Source organism: Oreochromis niloticus, linkage group LG22 (assembly GCF_001858045.2).
Source record: "Oreochromis niloticus isolate F11D_XX linkage group LG22, O_niloticus_UMD_NMBU, whole genome shotgun sequence".
In the NCBI taxonomy this organism is placed as follows: Eukaryota; Metazoa; Chordata; class Actinopteri; order Cichliformes; family Cichlidae; genus Oreochromis; species Oreochromis niloticus.
This window is the reverse complement of record NC_031985.2, coordinates 16,612,011-16,627,739: the sequence shown is the minus strand read 5'-3', so window position 1 is coordinate 16,627,739 and position 15,729 is coordinate 16,612,011. Positions and strand designations below refer to the sequence as shown.

At 38.2% G+C, this 15,729-nt stretch overlaps 1 protein-coding gene across 12 annotated transcripts in view; it reads right to left on the bottom strand.

The window, feature by feature from the left end:
- Positions 1-15,729, bottom strand: part of LOC100704714 (sodium bicarbonate cotransporter 3) — a 44,610-nt gene that overhangs the window by 23,303 nt on the left and 5,578 nt on the right. For 11 of the 12 annotated variants that reach the window (XM_005457182.4, XM_005457178.4, XM_005457183.4 and 8 more), the window contains exons 2-4: positions 5,033-5,114; positions 3,189-3,335; positions 1,612-1,750 (exon numbers count right to left, since the gene is read on the bottom strand). In XM_005457182.4, the coding sequence (XP_005457239.1) occupies positions 1,612-1,750; positions 3,189-3,335; positions 5,033-5,114 (368 nt within the window). Of the gene's footprint in view, positions 1-1,611; positions 1,751-3,188; positions 3,336-5,032; positions 5,115-12,898; positions 13,113-15,729 lie in introns of those variants that run through there. The other variant, XM_003452474.5, reaches the window with a different exon arrangement.

Below are 15,729 nucleotides of genomic sequence, written 5' to 3'. Positions count from 1 at the left end.
CCCTCTTCCCAGCCACCTCCTCCAGCTTATACAGGGGAAGACGTTCCCAGGCCAACCAAGAGATGTAGTCTTTCCAGTGTGTCCTGGAAAACACCTCATCCACGAGGTGCCCAGGAGGCATCCTCGTCAGATGCCCTAACCACCTCATTGGCTCCTTTCAATGTGGAGGACTAGCGGGTATACTCTGAGTCTCTCTCAGATGACTGAACTCCTTACCCCATCTCTAAGAGAGAGCCAGCCACCCTTCAGGGAAAGCTCATTTCCACTGCTTGTATCAGTGATCTCATTCTTTTGGTCACTATCAAGAGCTTTGCCTTTCTTCTGATCCCTTTCCTTACAACAATGAACCAATGCAGCATCAGGATTACTGCCTCAGGCCCAATCTGTCTTCGAATCTCCCACTCTCTTCTCCCTTCACTTATGAACAGGAGCCCAAGGTACTTAAACTCCTCCACTTAGAGCAGCAACTTGTCAGTCAAGATGCATTTTTTTTCTAAAGCACTGCAAATTAAGTTTTAGTTCAAATTATGTCAGTCTTGGAGATGCCAGGGAAGCTAGGTCGTCATTAGTAAACTTAGCACAAAAGTTTGTATTTGGTTGATTATTTCTTTGTTGTAAAAATGCTTTTTGTCAATAAATCTGCTCAACCGACAATCTAGGTTGAGAGTTGGGTATGTGGGTTGCACACATAAGAAATTTGCCAAATGCCAAACAGTTTATTCTCTGCCCAAGACAACCACACTGACTTGGGACAAATGCTAATTGAAGAATGTGATGCCATCCCACAGCAGTGTGTGACTAAGCTGGTGACCAGCGTGAGGAGATGTCAGGCTATTGTGGCACTGTATGGTTCTTCCACATGCTACTGAGGCCCCTGTTTGTTCAATGAATTGTTAAATTGCCAATATGTCTTGTTTCTTCAGACGTCAATCATTCAATCCAATAAATAATCAAGAGAAGAGTGAAAAGCAGAATAAGGCGTTTGGCATTGGCAGAGAAGATTCGGCAAGTTTTTCATGGGCACACTCCACATACTCAACTCTGCGGCTCAACCGCTAAATAAATTTTCCTCACAAATGTGGGACCATTTATAATAAACAAGCTTTTAAACGGTTGCCAAGAAGCATTGTAACAACAAAGAAATCATCGACCAAATTTATTTACTTTTTTTTGCCAAGTTTATTTCAAACCACAGCAAACAACCCTGTAAATGTTTATGTATGATATTAGTTTAGTTTTCTTTTAATATCAAATTAAAATTGAGATTGTATTGTGAAAGAAATGTTTCAGGATTGCTGCAGATTCTGAGGGCATTAGAAATGCTGTGAAGGCATTATGAAATTATTCAATTGTCATTTAAAGTACTTCACAGTAGAAAAATTCTAAAGTTCACAATGATTTTTACTGAAAAATAAGCCACTTAAGCTGATAGCTGTGATTATTTGTCAAAAAGACCTTAGGTAGGACCTTCCCTTTTAAATTTAACTGAAAACTAATGGGGTTTTTTTTTTTTTCTTTAAAAAGCCAATAGATCTGTGCTGTGGGCTTCTGTTTAGTTTTTTTAACTTCATATGGTTGTTATGCTGCTCACACTTTCATCTGCCTCCTAACCTGGCAGTCTCTCTCCACTCAGTGGCAGTGCCATCTCTAAAGGACAGCTCATCCATTTCGGTGAAGAGGTCGTGAGGGACGTGCTCCAGGTCGTCATCCTCCGTACCCAAGATGAACTGTACCCTCTGGGATGGAGTGTCTAAACAGAGAGTGGAAAAAAAGGCCAAGGTTCATTTTTGTTATAATTATAACAATAACAATAAAATTAAAGAAACTGAACAATCTGTCAGGAAATGCAGGGAAGACAGAAGTTTCCAAAATAAAGTATAAACTCTGAGCATTTTGGTTAGTGGCCCAATATAAACAACTTTTCTTTCTTCACAAGAAAATTGCACAGGGCAGATGTCTTATTCTGAAATGTTTATTTTAACTCTAAAGGATGATATGGGAAAATGTTCTGTGAAAGCAGAGATTAAATCTACAATTATAAAGGCGGATGGATTGCGTCTATGTGTGGCTGGTCACGACAACCATCTATGTAATTGCTTTTCTTTGAGGAAGAATACATCTGCATGGTCGCTACCAAGAAGTGTGCTAAAGAGAATAATAAAACTCGGACGCTTTCAGCAACTTCCTTTTCATGTCTGATTGAATTAAGAGATCCAGTATTAGGATATCTGAAACCACAGAGAAGGAGGAAATAGATAAAGTAGATTAGAAGACTAAACTCCACAGGGAGGCAGAAATTAAATAGTTGGAAGTGAAAACGGGAGAGTTATTTTCTGTTAACACACGGGTACATTGTGTGGTGATTTGGTGTCTATTACGCACTCAATATTAACACTTCAGTTCCAACTGAAAAACATTTATTTGCTGGAGCAAAAGCAAATACCGAAACATTTTTTAAACTTCCTGAACACACTGAAGTGTTTTAGTTTGACATCTCTGTATCACTGTGATAAACTGTTTTTATAAAATGCATTTTTAGTCCTATCCCAAAAAGTCTACCTCAGAATATTGACGCTATAAATGATAAAACCGTGCTTTAAAAATAAAAGTATCTTTTGTTGGTTGCACTGTTACAAGGCTCGATTCAGTCTTTCATCGAGTTCAAAGTACTGCTTGGTTGCTTACGAGTCTTACAGCTGCAGTGACGCAGCAACTTCAATCACAAATGCGTACGCACATCACTTAAAATGCCAGAGCCTTCAGTCTGTCAGAGGCCGTTCACAGCGGCCTTTAATGCCTTTTAGAGCTGAACTCTTTGAAGTATGGAGAAAATCAGAGGGTTAAACAAAAGTAATTATCTAATTGCCCACAGTGGCTACATTTTTTCGATTAACTTAAGCTTTTTGTGGATGCTTTACTTAAAGATTTGATGTGGAGTTTTTCTTGCATTCATTATATTACCAGATTCTACCTATTCTAGATTATAGGAGATTCTATTTAATATGTGAAGGAAGCCCATTAGTGTGTGGTAATAGATACATTTTAAGGTTCAAAGGTACACACTAGCTGCAAGCTACAATACTGTGGGATGGGATATAAGAAAACAGAGCAGACTAGAGAAAGAAGTTTTAAAAAATGGTGTGGGATCTGGATGAAATTGCAATTATAAGTTCAAAACAGTAGCCAACCATAAGTAGGAGAATCCCTGCCGTCTTCCTTTCCCTCCTCGGAATCTCTATTCTTCTTCTTTCTTTGCTTGTGTCCTCTGTGGCGATGCCTCCGCTTGCTCTCCCTCCCAAGAGGAACATGGACACCCACATACACTGCTCTGTGGCCTAGGAAAAGTAAAGATGCAGTATCTATTGACACAGCTTCTAATCTGCAAACATTAACACCAATAATTGGATGTGAAAAAGGAGATTCATTGAAATTTTATTAATTAATTATTGCCTGCTTGTATAGGAAATAAAAGAGGGGAGAAACGCCATTCAACCTCCTTATGCATGTTAACATAATCATTTGTCTGCCAGAGGAAACGGTGCAACGTACCTGTTCACAACACACCTGTTTGGAAGCCACAAACACAAAAACCAGCTGATCCAGAGTCAGCCAGAACAAAAATGAGTGAATAAATAACTACACATAATTATAGAATACAGTTTATATTTTGTGTATCTGAAAGGAAAGAAAAGATTGTTCAATATATGAGGATTTGATTTTTAAATCCTAGCTCAAGTTTAAATGACCATAACTGCTATATATCTTGTTATAATGGATCTACATAAAATTTGCACTTTTTTTCTCTTCGGATAAAGCAGTAAAAGTTCTATATCTAGCAAACCTGACAGATTCCAGGTGTAACTCCTCGGGTATAACAACAGCATACAGCTCACAAGGCAGATGTGCAGCAACATTATTTCGTGTATTTTTTCGTGGACATTCCTGACACTGCAACTGTGCAGAGTGGAAATGCTATAGTCATTTCCTGCATATTGGTAGCTTAAATTTTTAACTTGTAGAAAAAAAATAATTAGATTGTGGAGCAGATCTCACGGCACATATACCAATCTAGTTCCGACTTTGAAAAGGTCATCCATGCTCTCATTTCAGACTTCACTAGAATAATGCACTTTACACTGGCCATCAGCCACTGTAAAATGTACAGGCTAGAGTTAATTAAAAATGTAGCTGCCAAGCTTTAAAAACATAGCAAAAGGAGTGATTTTCTTGCATCAGCCAAGTGATTTTAAGATTTTATTGTTGGCTTTTAAAGCTCTACGCTCCTATCAGGCTCCTGCTTCACATCTGCAAGCTGCCGAGCCTATATAGGGATATAAGTGGAATTAAACACTAATATTAAAAAAATAGTAAACTATGTTGAAAAAGGTTTACACCGTGAAAGCTGTATGATATTTCCAGTGACACAAGCATTCAAGAAAGAAGACAATTAATTTCTTTTCTATTCTTTTGAGAGCTTCAGATAACAAATATGGAGGAAAACCATAAATGAGATAGTTTTATCTTCTCCTCATTATTGTTACTGCGACAAAGGAGCCATATTGCGAAAAGACAGCACCCCATTTTCACCCTGCATTTGCTACCAATACCCTTTTTTTTGTAGATGAGTCATCGTTCTTTGATTTGAATGGGAACCCAGGAGGATTAAAATCAAGAGAAGAGGATAGAGCGTAGGGGACACAAGCACAAGTCTAACAGATGGAGACAAACACCGAGAGCAAAGACGACAGAAAAAAGGCGCAGGAGATGAAAGAGCACGAAGAGAAGAGAAAAAAAATGGACAGCTTAGCTGGACAGAAAGCAGAGGGCTCCAGCAGTGTCTTAAAACTGAGATAATACTGAAAGGAAGTTATAGTTGTGGATCCACTTGAAGAAAGAGGCTTTTACTTGAATCTTCAAAGTGTTTCCACCTGATGAGTGCTGACTTAAACCTACATTTCCATTACTCAGTAAAGCACAAGAAATATCAATAGTTGCAAGAAAAATACTTGTGGTCTGGCAGTTTTAAACTTACTTTCAAAATCGTCTTTCTCATAGTTTGAGAGAGTGGCGAAGCTCGTCTTTCCATGGTCAACAATCGCCTCCTCATCTAGACCCTGAGAAAAAAAAGAAGAGATAAGAAGTTAAAAGAGACATTACATAAGAAAAATTTGTATTTTCATTTCAGTTTTCACATTAGTTATGCATTTGAGTTTTATTTTTACAGTTTTTATTATTATTTTTTTTAGAAAACTGGACCCTAAAAGCTTTTATGCTTCGTTAGATGATCAAGGGATGCTTTGTTCACTCTGCGGGGTTTTAAAGCAGAAATAACAATGTCAGAAAATCACCTGTGAGGTGGGTGAACAAGTTGCTTTTGGATTTTTATGTATACCCCATAGTCAATGATGCTGCAGCTTTGCATTTAAGCTCATAAGTACAACAAGCCTTTTGGTTTTACACACGGCTAATAGCCCATTTCCAGACCACTTAACATGGCAGTCAAGAGAATTAACTTAGCCTATGATCTGCACAAAAGTGCAATTAAGGGCACTTAATGAGAAGTAGACAGATAACACATCTCATTTTCCCTCAATGAAATAACATAGTCAAACAGGTTAAATTTAGACTAAGTCTGTAACAACCCTGTCCACTGTATAATGCAGGACGGTATCACTTGCTGTTTTATTATCTATGTGCCATTTTCCTCAAACTAATTAGTCTGTATTGGACAATACATTAATCGTTGTAGTCCATGCAATAAAGGTCATGTTTCACAGCAACATCAAGAGGCTGGCTGGAGTCATTTAAAAAAAGAGAACATGACCTTAGTGAACATAATTAGCTTGATATCACTGGCATGGACACATCTAGAGATAAGGAGTTTGCAAGAGTGAGGACATAAAGCTGTCAGGACACATAACAACCAAGCCACATATCATTAACATTTCTTTATCAAATAATAGCACCCATAAAATCAGGATTATAGCACAGCAGCACACATTATCACACATGTGCTATACTGGTGAGGACACAACTGCCCCATTGATCGCCCAGAGCATTAATCATTTACCAGTATAGGCATAACCTGAACTTTCAACGTGAAGGCGGCCCAATCTTTAAACTAACTTTAAACCAAACCGCACCTCAAAAAAATGTGAAATGCTCGCACAAATGCACAGATGTAACAACATGAATTCGCACGTGAATAGACAAAAACCACAGACTTCCTTGAGAGCTGCTTTGCTGGAAAAAGTCTGGGTGTGTCTAACACTAGAAAATACGAGGTGACACACAGTGTACTGAGGCAACAACCACAACAACAAGGGGAAAAAAAAACAACAATTCGTCAATTGATTCTCAAATCAAACCCCCAGTGTCACTGCGAATTTATTCGGCAAATCAAACTAGGTAGATCAAATTACTTTAAACGTTACACCTCTGAGACACTGCATTTGTGAGGGGGCACCTCCGACAATTTCAATAACTTCAGCTTATTTGCAAGGGAGAAAATCAACAGAAGATGGAGTTGTCCCATCATAACAGGAAAATATTACCTCAACATTTAAGGCTATTAAAAAGCTGATTTAAATTTAACAATAGATACAAAAAGACTTCAACATCACAATGTGGTACAGGTTCCTGAGTGCTGTTGTATGTGTCAACTCACTGAGTGAGAGGTGAAAGTAAGAAAGAGCAGCTTCTGTCAGTGGTTTGACACTACGTAAAGCAAATATTGAAACAGTTTCAAACACTTGCAATCAGTTTCACTTTTGACAAAACTAACATTAACTATAAAAAGGTATCGTGATCAGGAAGGAACAGCTTTTTTTAGCCAGACATGCTTATAGACTCAAAGAGTAAGCTAATCCTAGCTCTGACTGTCAGGCTGATACAAACCAGAGATACCTAGTATTAGGTCTGAGATAAACCAATCCTTGTAGCTAGGATATTTTCTTTCAGGTTTTTTATACAAATAAGGTTGAGCAAAGGATGCAGACTATAGCAACCAAAACTCTTAAGTTAATCTAATTCCTTATTATATTTGTAATACAATTATTTTTCCGCGACTTCACAAATATGTGACCTTCAGTATCTTATGTAAGTCACGCATAACAAGAAAACATTTCAACAAATACAAATCATCTGCTCTCATGCCTTAAGGACAAACACTTTGACGCAATACAATTCCCAATTGGAGGAGCCTTTCAACCCCTTCAGCCAATCACAGAGAGGCACAGCTGCCATGCAGGAGTGAGTGGAAACAAAAGGTGATGCTAGACATATGCTGGAAAGACACACGACACCTGAATGATATCACGGCCTTGTGTGCCACAGCATCTCAGTCATCTCTGCTATTCACACTTAGTTTCATTTTGATGGAAAGCACATACTCTTCTGCTCTCCCTCGTCCGTTATTGGCCTACTTGTATGAATGTGCCTTTAATGGCGTTCAGATATCGACACGCATTTCCACCTACAATGAATGATGCCATCTGTGACTGAGCTTGTGTGAGCACTTATAAGTTTGGGAGCTTGCGTGTTTCTCAGTTGTTGGTGAATTTATATGATAATGAGGCACACTGCTCTCTGGCAGTGCCTTGATGGGGAGCAGTAATGATTCAGCGTAGGGAGAAGCACAGCAAGAAATTAATCTGTGTCTCTCTAGTAACTGCTGTTCTTTCCAAACAGCACAGCATGAAGGTTCAGTAAAAGTGACCAACAGTGACTAAACTGGAACGGGTTTCTCCTTGTCATTCGTGATCAAAAAGTGCCACGATATATAACTAAGCGGGTGCCACAGATCCAAGCCGGAAGTTTGGCATTTAGCTGTTGACATCCTGGTTTTTTTTTTAAATTTGTTTTGTTTTATTCAGATGTGACTCTATTTGCAAATATCTCATCAGCCAGGAGCAAAGACAATGATCCTCCAAGCATTATTTTTCTTATCAGTATTATCTTGTCTGCGGATGTCATTTGTTACAGGTATGGACACTAGAGAGTAGCAGTATCCAATTCTCCCATATTGTTCTTCAGCAATTTTACAGGTAGGATATGACAGCTGATCTGTGTGCTGTTTGTTTGTTTGGGTCAAAAACTTTATAGCTGTTAATTACCTGAAAAAGAAAAAAAAAAACAAAGCTGACTTTTGACAGAGCTGACATTACTGTTGTACAATCAGCTATGTTCCAAAGGTCAATATGTTCATAACAGCTAACATTTTAAAAATGCTTATAATGTTATATGCTACACCTCATGGAAATTATGGAAGAGTATTAAGAAACCAGTCTTTCAACAAAATATCTTTAGATATACATTAACAAACAGTCTTCCACTGCTATGTCAGTGATTTAATATGACCTTTTAATAATTATATGTAAAATTTAGAATTTCTGTACAATGGCGTCCCCATCGAAGACTTCCCCACAGAGCCTTTACTTTACTCTGCACCTATACATGAGCCCTTCAGGCAGACTTCAAACGGATGTCAGAGAACTATTACTGGGCAGACTACCCGTGCATGGGTCTGCAGCTGTTCGTGTCTACAACCAAGTGTAATAACTGCCTAAAGGGATGCCAATTAGTCTCTTGTGGCCATTTGAGGCCACTAGAGACCATTTGTGGAACCTTACATGCTCAGTACATATGTGTGATGGCTTAATTTTTCATCCCCAGAGGCTTATGCTTAGCAAAGGAAAGATGGGTAACATTTTGGTGTAACAACCAAACTAGATGATAAATCCAAAGTGTAAGAGACTTTACACCTTTTAAAGGTCAAGAGCTACAGTGCAATTCATTACAACAGTGAGCTTCATTTAAAAACCCAAATCTTGTAATACAATAATAAAAGGCACTCCACTCCAGGTTATAGTATTACTGTAAATTTTCAAAGCAAAATTAAAAGGTATTTTTCAGATTGAATATGAAATCTAACTAGCATAAAATGTGAGATATTAATTTATGAAGAACTGTCTCAAAAATTCTATTAAACAATTTTGGTAGCAGTCTAGTTAACACTATGGATGCCGCTGTCTTCAGGAATCACATGAACCAATGTTTGCAAGCAAGGTATGTGAAGCTATTCGGCTCATACATTATAATAAAATCTGTTAATTTGGACTGCATAAACTACAGTTTGTATACAAACCCCCTTTGTCATGCATTCAGAGTATGTTGTTTACTGTTGCATGCATGTTAGTGTGTTAAACGTGTCTTTGGTGCCCTCGACCTTGCGTTGCTTGGTACAATTTAAGAAAGCATGATGCAACATGTCACATTGCTTTCTCGAAAATAAACCCCACACTGTCAATCACAATCCTCAGGCTTGGGGGCGAGGGGGTTTATTACTCCTCTAGCTCAACCACAGCTGTGCTTTGTAGCCATAATGACCAGTGTCATTGAGGAGGACTCAGAGACCAGAAGAGTGGACAGCTGAGTGAAAAAAGCCACTATATAATGTCATCAGTGTAGGGGTGTTAACAGAAGACAGATGTGTTTATGGCTGCATCTGGCCACCATATGTACCTATAGCGTAAAGTTTTTGATGATACTGGTCATCATCCAGCTCAATAATTAACAAAGCCGCTAGTAAAGATTTGATGATTTATCACTTATGAATATCTATCGCATTTTACGTTGTCTAACTCATAAGAATAAAAGGCTGGTACAGTGTGTTGTGTGGTTACATGGTAATATCACCAATGTGCAGTCAGTTTTATGGACGAGTGGAGATTTACAGCTCACATGATCCTTTAAGAGTAAACAAAAGCCGTTTGTGTCCATTCTATGAGCTAGGCACACAATCTGTATGAACTCACCATTTAGAAGGAGATTTATCAAAAGGTAAAATAAAGGCGATATGAACCAGCAAATATTCATTTATCGTTCAAGATTTTCTTTTAGGAAATTAGGTTGAGTTACACACACACACACACACACACACACGCACACACGCACACACAATCAAGATATGAATACAATGCAACAGCATTTGCTAAACACTGGTTAGTTGTGCTCTATATTAATATTTTACTGTAATGTTTGCCTTAAATTGCACTTCCAGCCTCAGTTGAATTAGAATATTGGACACGGTGTTTGAACTAACACACTGCGTTTGTTTTGTGTAAATGTTACTAATGTGACTAATGACAAAAAATATTTTTTTTAATCCTTGAAACTTATTAAAAATAGCACGAGTTTAAAAACTAAACTCCTCAGCAACAAAACAGCAAAGCAAATAGCAAACAAATGAATCTAATTAACAGACTACTAAAAAAGAAGTCTTCTCATTCTATTAGATTCATTGCTTCACTTTAAGCCGTCAACAAATTTAAACTAATTTCATCATTAACAACGTGTAGGCTGACCTCATTTCTTTTACTGTGTTTGTGAGGGAGTAAAATAACGGCTCAGCTGCCAAACACCTCTTCAGCAAAACAGACAGTGAATGAAACAACCACCCAACAACACAACAGACCTTGTTCCGTCTAATCTTAGTTCTTTGCCAACCCTGCTGTACTGGGATCTGATCCAAAGAAGAGGAAATGACGCAAGAGTACATAGTGAGAAACCTGTCCTCGGAATACTATCTCTGTCTTACAAATCACCTTATAGATGACAATGTATACTGCCGATTTGTCTCAAATTATAACATCATAGCACAAATATTAAATATAAATAAATATATTCTGATTCTAATAATAAAATTATAGATGCATCAAATTGAGACAGATGGCTGCTTAAAAAAAGTGGACTCCATGATACAGTATGCCAATGATGAGGCACAACATTATGACCCTGTCTGCCTAATAGGTTTTTAATAGTGTAAGCATTTAAGTTGCTATATCTCTAACAGTAGTTATGTTATTTTGGCCAGTACCTCCTGTATTTATACACACTAATATTGTGCTTTTATATTATTTTTTAAAAGTACTTTATTCTTGTACTTTGTTTCTTTCTTTAACAAAAAGGGTCCTGAATTTCCATTTGCCCCCAAAATGTTTTGATGAAAATTAATGTAACCATAGACCACTACCTAATAAATTGTTCTCTTTTCTCTTTGCGAGAGTAGAGATAAGGGAGGATAAGGGACCCTCTAGTGGTATTTTCAGTGAGTGCATGCATGAAGTCCGATCACAAAGTTCAGTGACCATTAAAAAAAAGAAAAGAAAAAAAGAATACACGATTTACATTTGGCCAGTATCTACTTCAAGGTCACCTCCTTGTTCACCTCTTGGCTCCTTCCAGTGGTGCTGCCATCTTCAGACATCTCCTTTAAAGTCCCATTCTGATTACTCTCACTTATACATCTGCTATATGTACTGGATCTTCTGTGCTATGTAAAAATCGTAACCATTCAACTAACTTAAACACAAAGCAAGACTGCAAGTTGACACAAAGTCATATCCGGCATGTGACAGGTGAAGATTGCGCTGGCAGCCAAAAATTGCCACCTTTTCAATGCACAATGAAGAGTGACATGGGCCACAGTGCAAGTAGTTTGAAATGAATGACCTCTAGAATTATACCATGATCATCTTACCCTGAGGGACAAATTCATAGTAACCCTGTAAATAGTACGAAATAGACAATTTTGGACTTTAACACTGTGGACCTGTCTACCTAAAACTGGTATTTGGGTGGTAGTTAGAGCTCTCATCACAAGGTGCACAAAGAAACAACCAGAGAATCTTGTAAAGTGGCAGTCATTTCAGAAATGTTTATATGAAGAGTTTTATAGAGTAGGAACAAATATGACTGATTAACTGTAAGACTTGGTGGTTTTGCATAGCGCCAAGACATCAACAGCAAATCCTTAGATCCATTAAGTTGGCCGCTCCAGAGATCTCTGTTGCTTGTACTTGGCATGTTCCTCAATGAACCACTATCTGCAGGTAGCTCCATTTTTGATTAGGATCATCTCACAAACTTTGTTATTTCAAAGATTATTTGACTCGGTCACTGGAGAGTAATAATTTTCCTTTTTAAACCTTAAAAGGTCTTGTTTCCACTTCCCAATTTGTCAACGTTCACTGAATATGAATATTTAAAAGGATATTCCATACCTTAACATCCATTAATCTTTATTAATAGACACCTAATATCTCCTAACACCTCTAGTTAAATCATGTTATTTGAAGACCTGGATGGATGGTTAATTGAAAAATGAGATAACAGCTTTTATGGATGGAACAAACACCCCCATTTATGCAGAGCCTGCAAACACAGACAAATTAAAAAAAATAAAATAAAAATGTAAATATAGTCTCTCTCTGTATCATAAATGCTTTCCTCCCTCTGTACATCCAACCCAGTTTAACGGCCCCCTTTTTACTAATTGCTCAGAGTATCATTTTTTGCAATATATGCTTTTATCCAGATTGCAGAAAACGAGCATTTCAATTAATTTCCCTTCAGTCAATAAACATTATCTCTATTGACAGCATGCTCCTTGTTTGGATCCTGCTACCTCCTCCTTTCTCTGACGGTACTTTTCCTCTCTCCTCTCTTGCTTCCTATTCTCCTTGTCCCGCTCCTTAAAGCAGCCATGACTGTCTGTCTTTCTCTCATTCGTGCTGCTTGAGGCCAGTAAAACAGTAGGAAGGAAATCATTCCATTTCAAGAGGCACATCCTATGAGATAACAGCCGCTTGCCCCCTCAGACACCTTATCCCTGTCATCCTCACACCTCTGCCTTTCTCATTCTGGTCAAATGTACGGACCACCTGCCCCATTCATTTGCACAGACCACTACACCGCTGCACCGCAGAAGAACACAAGCAGAAAAACCAACATCAATACAAACACACAGCATAAATGCAGCAAATTCAGAGCTGCTGGATCAAGAGCATACCGTGACAGTAAGGCACGCAAACACAAATACACACAGGATCAGACGTACCGTGAGCACATGTTCCCCTTCGTTCTGTTCATCCATTTAGACTAAAACATCCACAAAGCAAAGGCACCAGGGGATGTTAACCAGTTCCTTCTGTCTGACGTTATCTATGCTATAGAAGGAGCTACGCGCGGCGGTGTCGCACTCGTCTGTTCCCTCTTCCTCGGCTCATCTCTTTATACAGAGGGAGGAAGGGAGAGGGAGCGAGCTGCTTCAGAACACACAGTGCTCTGCTCTACCCTGTCAGCCCGCTCTTTGCACAGCAGCCAATCCCACCATGCCTCTATGAATATTTTATTCGTCCAGCCAAGAGCTTAAAAACACACTCACACACCATCACACAGAGGACACATACACACATTTGGAGGACATACAAATGATTACCCGCTGAGGTATTCAGGTCACAAATTAGGAGACACCACCAACACAGATAAATAGAAACAAGCACACGTGTGGGCTCGGCATTCCTCACAGGGTGCAACGGACTGAAAAAGGACAAACTGCTGTGTATTCAAATCATCGAGATTCCAAATGCCTTTGACATTCAAAATCCTTATCATAGCTTCAAGGTTGGTCATGTTTTTCAACAACCTGTAATTTAGCAAGGAACTGTGACCCATTTGTTCCTTGTATATAACAATCGTGCTTATGATCAGGGCAAAAGACCATAATTCTGAAACCTGAGCAGCAATAAAAGAGTCTATTTTTTAATTCAAGGAAGGCCCCAAGACCCCTGTCCACGCCAGAGATACCCTATTAAAAGTTTAAACTAGACTAACCACAAAACCATAGTGGCACAGTGAAGCCAAACTTAAAATTAAAATATGTATCATAAAAAGGGATTTAAAGTACACATGAAAGCAAATAGAAAGAGTGACATCTAATGGCTGAACCTACACTGAGTTGGGGTTAAGGGAAATGAGAACATGTGATTTTGCAAAACTGAACTCACAGCAATATCCAGCAGTGTCACGCAGCATAATCGTTTTTAGGAGAGGCATAAGCTTAAAATCTGCCAAAAGTAACAAATATTCTTATATTAGATTCGTCACAATTATTTAACTGTTTAGCACCTGAGAAAGACGTTAAAAGAAAAAAAGAAAAAAAACGCCCAGTCCCCAGTTCTTGAGGAAATATAAGCAGCACATTTATGACATTTATGTACATTCACTGCTCACTTTTTTAGGTCACCTGTTCAATATTTTGTTAAGGTAAACACCTAATTAGCCAATTATATAGCAGCAGGTCAATGCATTTAAGAATGCAGGCATGAAGATGTGGTCTAGATGTAGAGCATCAGAATGGGGAAGAAAGGTCATTTAAGTGACGTTGAACGTGGCATGGTTGTTGGTGACAGGCTGAGCTGAGCATTTTCAGAAGCTGCTAATCTGCTGGGATCTTCCTTCACAACCATTTCTAAAGGTTAACAGGTAGTGATCGTAAAAAAGAAAATATCCAGTGAGTGAGCTGACAATTATTTGTAAATGGCAGAGGTCAGACGAGAGTGGCCAGATTGCTTTGAGGTGATAAATAACCACTCATTACAACCAAGGTATGCAGAATAGCATTTCTGTTAAACCTTGAGGCAGATGGGAAGAAGGCATCAGAAGACCACACCACAACTAAGAACAGGAAACTGAGGCTTCACAGTTCACATGGGCTTACAAAAACTGAACAATAGAAGATGTGAAAAACTTACTGACATCTAGATGGTAGGTCAACAGATCAGGCTGCTGCTGTTAGTGTAATGGCCTTGGTTATATTTTCTTAGCACATTTTGAGCCCCTTAAAAGGTGGTCAGTTAGTACTAAACACAACAGCCTACCTGAGTATTTTAGTTAACTATGTCCATTCCTTTTTTACCACAGTGTACCCATCATCTGATTGCTGCTTCCAGGAAGATAACTCACCATGTCACAAATCAAACGATCTTAAACTTATTTCTTGAACATAACAATGAGTTCACTGTACTCAAATGGCCTCCACAGTCATGAGATCTCAATCCAAGAGAGCACAGAAGAGGTGGAACAGGAGATTCTCTGAGGAATCTGTGTTTTCAGCATCCTATTGAATCTGTGTCACTAAGAATTAAAGGTGTACCTAATAAATTCTCCAGCTGTATTTGCCATTTCTGTGTCACATGTTAAATGTTGAACATTTCTGCCTATCATGACATTGCTTCTCTACCCCCATGTCAGCTTTACAACTGTAAGGTGCTGACTGGTCAGTCTCTTGATCAGTTATCTCACTGAATTAAAAAAATTGCTTTTTGCTCTTTTCAAGTGTGAGAACATGTTTTTTTCCAATTCTATTCAAATGCATAAAATTCTCATACAAAACAGTTGTTATACACAAACCTTTCCTTGCTAGAAAGTTCACGAAAAATGTCAAGGGGACATTCAAGACAGCCTGCCCAACTTTTATTTTTGTGTAACTGTTCATCCAAGATTAGATTGCCAGCTAACAGTAAATGGAGTGGTGCCTATATACTGCTCTTCTCCTGAAACTGGGGACTAAAATCACTTTTTACTACAAGCCTCATTTACCCAGTAACCTACAGTTTTCAATACTTAAAATGCTGCTTTTTTGTGTCAGTTTAAAGACACAAAATGTGAAAAAATTGGTTTTCTGCTACAAAAAACTGCAACAATTAATCCCTATGCTAAGCATACTGCTTACTAAAAGAGAAAAGTAAATAAAAAATCAAATCCCCACACTGATGAAATCAAAGGAATATTTGGGACTGTTTTTCTTGGAAATCTTCAGGTTTACTATCCATTAAAATTATTCATTTTTCTGTCGGTTTGTTATAGAATCACCTAATTTCTTTAAGC